The sequence below is a fragment of the Scomber japonicus genome, chromosome 20, assembly GCF_027409825.1.
Source record: "Scomber japonicus isolate fScoJap1 chromosome 20, fScoJap1.pri, whole genome shotgun sequence".
NCBI classification, from domain to species: domain Eukaryota; kingdom Metazoa; phylum Chordata; class Actinopteri; order Scombriformes; family Scombridae; genus Scomber; species Scomber japonicus.
The window spans coordinates 8,277,805-8,291,314 of record NC_070597.1 but is presented as its reverse complement, the minus strand read 5'-3'; the positions used below and the strand labels follow the sequence as shown (position 1 = coordinate 8,291,314).

Below are 13,510 nucleotides of genomic sequence, written 5' to 3'. Positions count from 1 at the left end.
ACCGCTTAAAATAAATGGTCAGAAACGTTGGGTTGAGGTGAGATTCTTCAGGCTGTTATTGGGAACTGTAAAGGCAACCCGGATGTCAAATGTCAACTGTTTGTTGTAGCCAGGTGCAGGCAGGTAGATGAAGGTTTAAAAGGCATTTCTTTCCATTTCTGTGTAATGATTAAAGCTGCAGCAATTGGCAGAAAAGTAACAAGAAATTATTTTTATGCAGTTATTTAAGGTTTATTTGTTCAGGAACATGTATAGCATTAAATAAAGCGAGTTTGCAATGCTTGATGGGCCTTTAAAATGCATAAAACAATAAAATACATTATGGATGTAAACAAAACACAAAGCATACATACACATACTACACATTGAAGCACACAACACAATTACACAATTTTGATAATAATCATTATCCAAATATGCCAAACATTGCTGGTTTTTAGCTTCTCAAGTGTGATGATTTAATTATTTTCTTTGGCATGTTACTTAAAAAGCAGAGTAGCCAGAGATCATATTTTTAAATTGGTCCATGGTAACGATTGTGTTGAGTTTGAGTGTCTGTTGTAAGGTATTCCAGGATGATACAGTAGTTTTACCAAATTCGGTGTTAGTCCTGGGAACGCTGAGCGTCAAGTAATCACTTGAACGTGTTGAATAGTTACTATGAGACCAATTTAATAAAGTGCAGATGTATAATGGCATGTTTCCTTTAAAAACACAACTTCTGACTGGGAAATTATGAGGAGCATTTGTTACATTTTTATTGCATTTTATACAAAAAAACTATTCATTAATTAACCACTGTGAGGTGCAGCCATACCTGTGATCAAATGCAGCAGCAGCTTGACAGTAGAATCATTATCATGATTTATTTATATACGCACACTGCTTGTTGAGCTACAAATGTTCTCCTTTCTCTGGGCCTCTCAAAACCCACCTCCTTTCTTTTTTCATTCTCTCTCTCTCTCTCTCTCTCTCTCACATCCAAACTCCAACATCAAATGTAATTTACAATCAAATGTGCATAGCAGCAACACAGGAAATATTACAAACAGCTGAAAAGGGAAGGTAGAGGCCTGCCAAGATACATTCCTTGATTCAAATACTGACAGTGGGCTGGAGGAGCAAGAGTGACTTAGTGAGTGAGTTAATGAAGTCTTCCAAGGTGCCATCATTAAAATTTAAAAACCATGGCTTGTGGGTCATGGTGTATGGGAACAAACTTAAGATTAGTCAGTGCTGTCGATGTGGTAAAACTAAGTAAGTGTCTGTGGGAAAAGATGCTCAAATGAAAAGTGCTGTTTGCATGTTAAACATGTAATCAGTACATGAATCAGTCAAGCACTTCAAAAAAAGTGCTGCTCACATTTATATCTGTCTAGCTTTCTCTGAACACAGGGGTGTGACAAATATAAGGCATCATTAATCAGCATTTATTTTGATCTCTAGACGTAGGAGCATTGAAACTGTGCTCTTGTTACCTGTAGATATAACAATGACATGAGTGACTGATGTCTAAAATAGAGAAAGAAGAACTAACTGAAGAAGTTTAAACTTGTTGGTCTGAGCTATAACTGCGTAGACATGAGGACTTGAGCAAACCAGTACTGTTTCAGATTGTAGGAAGTTTTTCAAGCAGTATAGAGAATTGGGGTAGCTGCCATTTTCCTTGGATTTTCCATTTAGCTCAACAGAAATTTGGCCTCAAGCCGCAGCCTTTGGCCAGCACTGGAGATGAGGTCTGTGATCTGTGCAGAACAGGGAAACAGCCACAGTCGGATTTGGTTAAATTCATGGACACAGTTGTGAAGTTTTCGGTTTTATTCTCTTTCCTGTGTAAACATAAATGTGTGCATTTCATCATTGGTGATGTTGCTGTTGGTTTGGAAAATGTCACCTATGAAGAGCATGAACATTACTAAAAGATGGCAGTTAAGTGAGATTGACTCCTGAAGAAATGTCTGGTGGTTTTAATCACCTGCTCATGCCTGTAAGCCCAGGTCTGATCATGGGTTCTATCTTCAGACTAGGTCTTCTCTCATCTCAGTCGTCTGCAACTTTCTTATAAGAGTCCTCAGATTGGTAGCAGCTGTGGCTGTTGGCTGGGTTCAAGCTGTGGGAGGCTGCAGCGGGCCAGTGGGGAGGAGCTCCAACATCTGGAAAAGAAAGAAAGCTGGCTGAAGCACGAGAGCCCAGACGACAGCCCAGCAACACGAATACTCTCTGAGCCAAACCTGCACTAGTAGTGTGACTTTACTGTTTGCTTCATGTAAATTAAAGGTGCTGGATTAGCACTGGACCACAGCTTCTGCAATAGTTATTTGATTTAAAAATGACTGGGTAGAGAGGGTAGAATAGAGAAACTGAGACAGTGGAAAATGTGGACTGCTGTTGTTGAGATTCGACCCTGTGGGCCTCTCCTGATGTAAGAGCGTGTCTAAACATGTGGGAGCTGCCTGCAAGAAGAAAAAGCGGAAAGGGGGTGGAAGTGTAGCTTGTGTTGGTCAAGAAAAGCTTAAATTATCACTTAATTCTGCTTCCTTTAGCTGAGAAGATTCACTTGCAATTAAATAAAAATCTTGTTTCAACAATGTTGAAAGGTGTTCTAGGTTCAAAACAGTCTGCAAATGTAGTGAGGATATTGGAAAACACAGTGATGAATTTCCCATGCCACTGATGCAGGGGGATAAACTGTGCCCTCTAGTCAATGACTGTTAGGAAGGATGGCAGCCACCATCACAAAATGAATCATATTTTCACTGCTTTTCCTAGAATACATATGAGTACTTAAAGCAAATACATTATAATGGGTGTATACGTATTTACTAAAGGCTTTATTATTGGGTTTAGTTTAGTTCCATTATGGTTTTTGATGTAAGAATAATAAAGATGCAGCTGACTAGTAGACGTCATACTACCAACAATCCAACACAATAAATACCCAAACCACCCAGCACCAAATCAAAGTGAAAATATTAGCAACTAGCAGGTGAACATAGTAGAACATTTAGCCTCTAAAGAGACACATATTTTCCTCAGGAGTTGGTGGAGCCCATAATCAGACCTATAAGTAGCGTGAATATTGAATTTATATTTGCCAAGTGGCCAGAAACATAACTCAAAATGAATGCTAATGTTGCTGCATTTGTTCTAGGTTTATAATTAAGCAACTGTTTGCCACGTTCTTCAATATTGTGTTTACTGCTTGTTTTCTCTGCCCCCTAGTGGCCATAAAATAAGTTAAAGCAGGTTTAGGTATTGTATTCCAGAGCTCAGATGCTGGGTAAACTGAGTTTTACCCTCCTCCACCTCCTCTGTTTATAACTGCGTGAGTCACTCAGAGCTCAGTGTAGGAAAGTAAGACTTACTGTAGGCCTTGATGTCACTTTTCTTTGGTGAAGTTGTGCACTTTATCTAGCCATGGTAATTACATGTTATGGTCACTTCCACCCAGTCAAAGTCAATATAATTACCTTTTCTCCCTCACATTTTGCTCCTTGTTTCTTGAACTTGTCTTAATTTAGCCTTTTTTATTCCAGTATTGAAAGAAAAAAGTGGTAACAGTAGCTAACAGGTACATGTAGTAGCACTGAGAACATTTTCTAGGCTTGCCCAGCAGAGGGATGGAGGTTAACAGAGCGAGAGAGGTATTGGCATCCCACTGACAGCTTGGACAGAGGGGGCATTCATCTCCACGGATCCCCCTGGTCGTCTCTTTGAGGCCACAGTTTGTCAGCCAATCTGCCCACCGTTTATGGAGGAAATGTTCACTTAGCACAGGAAGTCTGAGGTTTCCCTCTATATGTTTGATTTCAACAGTTAACCAAACAACACTGGGGTTAGAAGTCAGGTCAGAACAACATAGGTGGGAACTAAACCCAGAGGGGCTTTACAATCTCAATTGGCCAAAGACTGAGAGCTCTAATTATTTTTAATATATAATTTATTATAGCTAATTGTTAATTTAATCATATGATCATAGATTTAGCCATTGAGCCTTTGGAGATGGACTTGGTTTATTAAGTTTATTAAGCATTTACAGCAAAAATACAGATACATACGCATGTTTTGCAATGCAAAAGCAACTAAGCTTTAAAGTATAAAGATATATTCTACATCAGGAAAAAATCTACATGGAGTATATAGCAAAAAAGGCATTAGAAAATCTTTATAAATCAAAGCTGTTGGTATCATAACATTTTACAAGTTATCAAGATTTTTTTATATTTCTTAATTTTATAGTACAATGAGAAAACATTATTTGAAACCAATATAATACAGTAAAATTGTTCCCCCAATACATTTGAAGGTGAAAATACAGATCAAGAAGAAGAAGAAGAAGAAGAGGAAGGAGAAGAAGAAGACGAGGCACAAGCCAGTAAATAGGCCATTAAATAAGACAGACATTAAAATAAAGTTCTTTTTCTCATGATTTATGGTCAACCTGTGAAATTTTATAAATACTGAAAATAATCAAAGTGCAAACCCAACAACTGCCCCCAACATTTATTCCTTGTGATGGTCAGAAAAGTGCTCTATTGGCATTAGTATATTTAAATTTTATAGCACAAGTATATGCTACAAGACTGGCTTCTCACAACAATAAAGGGTCCAAGTTTGTGCAGTTTTACTATTGTCCTTTAGGGGAAGTAGAGAACTCTGCTCTCACTGTAGTTTCTTTTTAGCGAGCTGGGCCAGCTCTCTGGCTTTCGCCCTCTTCAGCTTCTTCTTGAGGAGGAGCAAGTCGATGTAGACAATGTGATCTAACACTGTAGAGGCACAGAGGAGTCCACCGTGTAGAGCTCCTGCTATCCCATTGCTGAACACGTCTTGGCCTGGAACAGACAGACACATATAACCTGCTGGATGAAACAAGGCTGCCTAGGGCCTGGATTCAAAATCAAGTCTGTTTTTCCTTTTAGATTAAAACTTTCTGCAAAAACTTATGAAACCCCCTCTTCTTTGTTACTTCATCTTACTGTAAAATGTTTGAACTGTACCGGTAAACAAATCCAGCGAAAACTGAGTAGTTTGGCTCGAAAAAACAACACTGCGAAGAACTTTCACATCTCAATATGTTATAAACCCTCCCACCTCATTTTGTGAATCAATCTGAGGGCTTGTTCAGACATTTCACAAAACACAAAGGACTTGAATGTGCACAACTGTTTAACTGGGTTTTAAAAATGTTCATACCTGAGATGTAGAGGTTTTTGACAGGGGTGTTGCACCTGTTTCTTGCCACGGCCTCGGCATGGAAACGATCCAGGTTGTGCTCAGCAGAGTACATGGCACCCCGCTGCGCACCCAGGTAGTGCATGTTGGTCAGTGGAGTCGCCACATCCTGGAAAACAAGCTGGAAAACAATCCATACAGTTGTTGTAATGTCTTAAAAGGCATGGGCAACCTACTGTAACAAAACAATAATGACAAATTTAATATTTTAGGATTCACAAGCACTGAACATACAACATATGATGTGTGAAATACAACTCACTGCACTCTTACCTTGTCTTTGATTTTAGGGAATAAAGTGCAGGCCCAGTCAAAGAGGTTGTTGGCAAATCTCATTTTATAGTTGTAGTATTCATCACCCCTCTTGCGGACAGTGGTGTCCTTCCATTCCTCAAACCATTCATAGTTCACCATTGTCAGTATTGTCATGCAAGATTTTCCTGTCGACGTGAAACAAAACATCACTCACACCTACTGTGCATGGACACTTACATTTTATAGTATGATCATATTTTTTAATTAGTAACATCTTTCATGTTAAAACATTCTTTCTTCTACCACCATATGTATTGGTAACAGTAGAAGATGTAGTGTGTTGGTTTGTACCAGGGTGTCTTTTTTTGGCTTCTGGATCTTTGGCAGATGGCATTGTGATAAACATCATGGGAATGTTATCTGGTGCTTCCTCTTTGCCCAATGCAAAGAAGTCGTCCATCCTGACAAAAAGAGATGAAAAAAAAAACCCAAAATTAAACCAAACCATGAGTAATGCTGTTTAAATCCTAGAGTTGAAATGTGACTGGTGCTCTTCTCCATCTAGTGGACAAACTGGGAACTAACTTGTTAGTCAAATATGTCACATAAAACATGGTTGTTTTTGTAACACTGTCAAAAACTATTCAGTTACAGATGTTTTCTTTCTTCTTTTGGTTGGAATAAAATCTGACCTTGAATAAAATTATAAAAGTATGGGAGCAGGCCTACACACAGGGAATATGTTCAACCATGAGTTTATTGTATCCCCACTTCTTGTACAATATCGCTCCCTTGTGGTTACTAAATGCCACTAATCTGCTCTGTGTTCAGTAATGCTCTGCACACTTACGATTTGTCCATATCGTTGTTTTTGAACAGCCAGAAGTTGGTGGACTCAAGGCCCAACTCCTCTTGAGTTCCATCAAAGCCAGAGAAGACCAAAAATGATCCTCTGCCATGTTTCATCATATCCAGCCTTTCCTGAATATCTGTAATATGGGGAAGTTTCGTAAGTTTGTTTGTTTTGTTTTGATATTTGTGACTCTGGCTTTACTTCAAAATCAGTCCTGTTGCTCACCTGGCTTGACTCGAATCTCAGGGGGAAGAAGTTTCTGGAAAGTGGTGAAGATGCCACAGTTTGAGATGACCACCGGTGCATGAATGTTCACTTCCTCCTGACCTTTCCTCACCGTCACACCTGTCATGTGATACAAAAGAGGGACACATCAGTTTATCAGTCTCATCTTTGGTGCGGTGGTTGCCTGCAGAGTATCTTCTCCTTAACAGGTAAATTGGATTGACTTCTCACCATAAGCTGCTCCTTTGTCATTGACCAGGATTTGGGAGACAGGAGCTCTGACCAGGCAGTTTCCTCCATATTTCTGAATGGTACGGATGATGTGGAAAGCTATCTCACTGGCACCGCCTTTAGGGTAGTAGGCACCTCGTTTGTAGTGATGAATCAGGAGAGAATTGATCAATACACTGGAGTCCTTTGGCGGCACACCTAAATATGTGAAAAAAAATGAACGTTCCTGAATATTATAACAAAGGAGAACATAAATTGTGTGTCTCTTGCAACATTTATTATAAAGCTGTGATGAGGAATAAAGAAACTGGACTCAGAGGATATTAGGATAGTGATACGTCTTCATTGTTTTGCCTCTGAAATGGTAACTATGAGATTAAGAAGAAGAGTTTCGGCCATAGACATATCTCCTGAGGATTGGAAATCATGTTTAGATAACATTAATACAATATACAAAGAAATGGGTAATAGGTTTATTCAACTGAAAATAATACATAGATGGCATCGGACGCCACAACAACTTTATAAATGGAACTTAATACCAGCAGACTCTTGCTGGAGATGTGACAGGAGTGGTGCTTCTATACTACATATACTCTGGACATGCCCAGCACTTAAGGACTGGTGGAATAACATTCATCAGATTATGTTTGAAGTCTTGCACAAAAATTTCCAAATCTCTGCAAAACTGGCTATCTTGGGATCAACCACTGAGCTTCAGGACAATGACTTTTCGTGCTTTGAGAAAAGATGGATTATTTTGGCTCTAACAACAGCTAAACGGATACTACTAAGACACTGGAGGAAAACATACCCCCCTCCTTATGAAGAATGGACTACAACAATGGCACAGCTAGCTGCCTACGAGAGGGTGACATATTCCCTACTGGACAAACTGGATCAATTTATGTTTACTTGGAGCCCTTTTACTGACTGGCTGTCTGCAAGTTAGGCTAATGGTTGCCTTGATTACGTAGTGCTGTCAATGATTTATTGTGTTTATTTGTTGAGAAATATCAGTGTGGTGGTCTATGTTGTGGTTGTTGTTGTTTTTGTTTTGTTCGTTGTTTTTTTTTTTTTTTGTTTGTTTTCATACTACAATCATTTACTGAAGGGAGCATATTTCTGACTTAGATGGTTACCCGATTGAGTGAACTGATCTCTCCCTGCCTGTATTATTTGTGTGTTAAACTTCAATAAAAAATTGTGCATTAAAAAAAAAAAAAAAGAAGAAGAGTTTCATCTTGAATTTTAAGGTCCACTTTACATTGTCCAGTTTGAGAACAGCACAAGGACAATGATCCTTACCATAAAGACAAAGATTACAAGTCAATCATGTGACCCAACCTTTAATGGACTTTAGGTTTTGGTTTAGAGCTGAAATTATTCATTGCCAACCATTTTAATGATCAATTCATTGTTTTGAGTAATTTTCTAAGAAAAGAATGTCCAGATTCTCTGATTCCAGTAAGTGGACATTTGAGGACGTCACTTCGGCTGTGGGCAACAGTGACCAACAATTTTAACCATTTTATGACATTTTATGGACCAAATAATTGACTAGTTGATAATGAAAATAATCCTTAGTTGCAGACCTATTTTGGTTACTTGTCCCTTGAAATTGAGGGAACTGTATCCAAAGTATATACAGTAGTTTCTACAGTTTTAAAAAAAATCTCAAATTAAAGCTAAGAGTCAGCACTTCAACCTTTATAGTCACTGTTTTGTTTCAAATCCAATGTGCTAGAGTACAGTGCCAAAAGAAATGTGTCATTGTCCTTAAACTTTCTGACTGTTCTGTGCTTAAGGTTGAGGTTTTTAAGGACCCACCATAGAAGAGGTAAGAAAAGATGACGTGGAGATCCTTGTTGGTGGTCAGGGTATTTACATATTCTGTGGCGCTTGTTCCTGAGAGGCGGAAAACCGGGGAGACCAGGTCTGCAATGCCTGACTTCAACAAGAATAATGACACCCACTGTGGGATCAGCTTTAGAGTTGCCAGGTAGTGGGTCTTCTTAGCCGAGATCTGACAGAAAATTGAGAAAGTTTGTAAGGGATTAGAATTTCATAGCTTTTTATTTTTGGATAGATGATTTCAAATATGCGTCCACTAGTTAACTGTACCTTCATGATTTTGAAGAATGTCTCAATGGCCTCTGTGTCATCGGGGAATTGCTTCATCAGGTGGGCTTTCATATCGGTTTTACCAGAGAAGATGGTGTACTCCCGCTTCTCATCGCCCGTGCCGATATGAATGGTGTCAAAATGTTGATTCAACTGCTGGAACTCCAGCTGGCCCTCAGAAATCTGGTCGAAGCTGATCCGCAACAGACTGTTTTCATGGAGCTGACCAATGTAGTGAAGACCTGGAGAAAGAAGAGTGGGCAACATGACCATGGTTATTTGTCCTCAAAAGTTATAAGCGCCAAGATAAAGTGTCTTTACTACTGATATTATACTGTTAGAAAGATTCAGACTACCTCTTAAGTAATAAGAGGGCCATTTTTAGTATTTGGAAACCTCTAATTAGCTAGATATCCCTCAGGACTGTTGATCGCTGTCTACAAGCAGCAGACACCTCAGCCTAGTGATGAAGCTAGAGTGTCTTTATTATTAATACTTTTAATTTCCCTTTTCAGCCTTCCCAACAAGTCTCAACTTCTCTATCAATATAGAAACAATTAAATAAAGTATGATTTAAGAAATATCCGATGACAGGTGTTTCAGCCTATCCACCTGTCAGCCAAGGTAGCAGCACATTTTTTCTCAACTCCTTTGCCAGATTGGGATTTTGTGGCTCCAATAACTGGTGAAAATCTCCAAATTATAATTTTTTGTGTTACAGAAACAGTCTTATATTGAATGCCCCACTGGAAACTGTGACACAAGTTTTCTTACCAACATCAAACTCGAAGCCTTTCTCTACGTAGGTGTGGCAGCAGCCTCCTGCCTGGTCATGTTGCTCCAGGACCAGGACTCTCTTCCCTGCTTTGGCCAGTGTGGCTCCAACTGTCAGCCCACCGATACCACTACCGATGACAATGACATCCAGGTTCTGGGGCACCTTGTCCAGGCTGAAACCTGACCAAGAATAAATATAAAATAGTCAGAATACACACCTGATATTAACAAGGTAAATGTGCCCAGACAGTTTAAATACAGATGCATTGTAAACGTTATCATGAGCAAGTGTTGAAACAGAGACATTAAAATGCGTTGCATCATTTTTGGTTATATAATACAGTCTGAAGGTTACGCTGCACACTTTTCCTTATGAATATGTGGCTGCTGAACTACTTCCTGTAACTGTGCTCTCCTGTTGGCAATACATTGATTAGATAATATAGACTAGACCGCTAACAGAATCTTTTGGTCATAATCTAATTAAGATAAAGACACACATGAAACACAATTATTGCACTATTGCTAATTTAGGTCTAATCTAAACTCTGAGTTATGACACAGCAAACAGCTCATTTAGATAAAGCTGTATCATAAGCACAGATCAGCTGTTGTAAGAACTATAATACTTTGTATATTGCCAAAGAAACTGAGTGAGGATTACTTTCTGACACCCTTAAATTCATTATTTCAAGTAAAATCATAAGGTGAAAGATACAAGTAAGTAGCCTAAAGTTTATTTATGTAACACATAGCACTCTAGATCAGATGTCACATAGTGCTTTACAATAAAAAGAAACAAATTCTTTATAGTAAAAGAAAGATAAAGTAATAGACTATATATGAAATAATATAAATAAAAGAAAATAAGATATATAGATAATTGGATTAAAAGAACACTTTCTAAAAAGATTAAACATTCAAAACATGTATTGTAAATGTATATATATGATCCTGTTTTAAATAGTGTACTTTTTCTAAATTCAGCTAGTTTACCATTAGCTTTGGTATCTACAACTACACTTACTTGAATTAGTCAGTGGAGATTTTCTGACAGCTAATTTTCAGACAGACAAGCAAGACATTATGTTTAAATATAAATTAGGATAGCCCACATTTGTACTTTAATTATATGCTTATTCCCTTTTAAATCCATACTTAGCTAACACTTTGGTATGTTTCCACTGAATATAGTAAGATTATAGTCAGCAGCTGCTTAGCTCAGTGATGATACTAAAATATTCATATATTCTGTCATTGTGTTACTAAAAATGGAAATATAGTGAAAATAAATGATTCCCCTTTTGCCTGCGGATCCTCTGAAACTGACTCAAGGATGCTTGGGGGTCCCGGACTTCACTATAAGAATGACTTGTGTAGCATAATGACTGTAAAAAGGGGGATAGCCCAGTTCTCTTCACCTCTGTGAAATGTTGAGTTTCCCCAATAAAATGTGATGAAAACATTTTACTTTTCAATACAGCTTCGTCCAAGTCGGCATTTAGGGTGAAATGCACAGGTGTAACTAATAATATAAATTCCCAACGCTGAATTACTGAAACATATTTACATCATGAGTAGTGTTAGTTACACCTGTGCTTGTTCTGCTATGATGACAAATCATAATATTGACATGACAGTGAAAAGCACCCATTATCAGATTTGATTTGCATACTAGATTATGTACGTTGCATTTTAGTGACTAAATAATGAATAGACTATATGGTCATTATATATTTTTAGTTTTAAGTTATTCTCCTATATCCAATGGAATAAAAAAAGGTAACAGTTGATATTTTTTGACTTTTTATTTTTACTTTAATTTAATTTTCAAGTGTGCATTTGGATTGGGAGAATGAGGATCAGAGCTGTTTTCAGTTGATCATAATTTATTAATAATAATAATAATAATAAATTATCATATTAATTTGTGTATTTACCAGGCTTAACCGATAGTAAATATACTTCTTTATCACAGTAATGCATCATATTGTCTCAATGTGATGTTGCATTCAAGCATTTAAATTCAGCATGCTTTACCTTGCTTGATGACTTTGTCCCGCTTCTTCTGGTCATACTCACGAGGTCCAGGCGGTCTCACTGACTCCAGTGAGAAAGGGCTTGGTTTCCCAAACAGATACCAATACGTACCACCTGCCCATATAACCAACCACGCTAAGAAAATCAAGAGCCACATTGTAGAGATGATCAAGTTGCTGCAAGTGGACTCAGTGTTAGTCTGTAGCAGAGTCTTCACAGCAGCAGTGACAAGTTTACTCTGAAAACAACTTCCCTGAAACGGTTCCTTTTATAAAGGCAGAGTGCTAAAGGTCTTGAAAAGAGGGGCGGGAATTTGATATGTAACACTATCCATGATATGACAAGCAATAAAGATAAAGTGGTGAAATATCCTTTTTTTCTCATAATGACAGTGCACAGATCACAAGAATATATTATGTCAAATAAAATAAATAAATATTATAATTGCTGACCACTGATTCAGTGCATCGACAAAAGCCCCACAGGAAAATAAGAATATTCATTTTCTTCACTTTTCCTTTTGCAGTAATCAGGAAGACTTCAGGCTGTATTTGTGTTGATGTTGTAATTGATGAATTTGATGTCACAAAATAGATTTATCCCTCCTTCATATTACGCTTTTCTTTAAACAGCATAACAAGTCAGCAGCATATTATATTATATATGTCTTTTTTCTGACTTTTAATAAACACAATGTTCCTTTTAGATGTTTATAATTCACACAGTTATAACACTTCTGAACACTGAAGGTTGCAACACATTTTGTTTTTCTCCTCTGTGTAGTGTGAGTGTTTAGGAAACTTACATAGATTAGATATATCTACATTTGCTCTTATCTGATAAGGCAATTAAGATAAAGAACACACTATGGACAAGTCATCCTAGACTTTAAACATGCAACAGGCGGTTTTATGTCTTTACAACAGTGCAGCTGCATGAAATCATTGACTTTCAGCATTTCAGGGTGTATCAGTCTCTTTCCAATATGGGACAGAGTTATCAATACCAAGTGGGGAAGAACTTTTTCAAAGACCCATGAAATCTAGACATTTCACCACCATGAAAACAACTTGAATGAGAATTAAAGTAACTGTCAACCATATAGACGACTTATTTCTTAAGAAGGAAGATAATAAAAATAGATCCAAGGTCATGTGATATATGATAATCTATAGTGTTCTTGCTGCATTAACGTTTCATGTAGTCCATGCATGGACTTTGTTCTCAACTTATGCACTAGTTAAGTTGACTTTGAGCTACAGATTTAATCTTATGGCAGAGATAGCGTTTACCCCAACAAATTCATGGCCCAATTTTTTTTTAACTATTTTTTAAATTTTTATATGTCACATATTACTTAATGTATCTAAAAATACAGCTAAATGCAAATTGGTTTGGCTCCAGTTATATTTAGTGCTATAATTTACTGTTACCTCATTTTACTAATAAACAGTGCTTTAATTAGTCAATAACCCTTTTTTTATAGTCAGTAGTATGATCATAAATCGCAACTTAAGAAGATAAGAGGTAAGTAAGGAGTTCAAAGTTTAGGGGTGCACCATTTGTTTTGGTTCCTTTAACTTTAAATTTAAAGTGGCCCTTTAAATGATAAGTCTCCATAAGTAGGTCACTATTTTCGTGCACAGATTAAGATGTGCAAAGGTGCTTACTGGTCTGAAAAAGGTTTAGTGCCACATGTTTTGTTTTTTTACAAGTGCACAAACAATTTTTTTTTCATACTGATAGTTGTGTTGCAAATTTGTTCAAATTATA

General features: G+C 37.4%; 1 protein-coding gene across 1 annotated transcript; it reads right to left on the bottom strand.

The window, feature by feature from the left end:
• Nucleotides 1-4,662: 4,662 nt before the first annotated feature.
• si:ch1073-13h15.3 (inactive all-trans-retinol 13,14-reductase) lies at nt 4,663-11,894 on the bottom strand. The gene is made up of 11 exons (XM_053340766.1): nt 11,738-11,894; nt 9,695-9,877; nt 8,921-9,162; nt 8,627-8,822; nt 6,797-6,994; nt 6,566-6,685; nt 6,338-6,476; nt 5,839-5,948; nt 5,506-5,672; nt 5,194-5,353; nt 4,663-4,832 (listed from the first exon to the last, which is right to left on the bottom strand). Exons 1-11 carry the CDS (start codon nt 11,892-11,894, stop codon nt 4,663-4,665), a joined length of 1,842 nt encoding a protein of 613 aa, XP_053196741.1.
• Nucleotides 11,895-13,510: the final 1,616 nt, after the last annotated feature.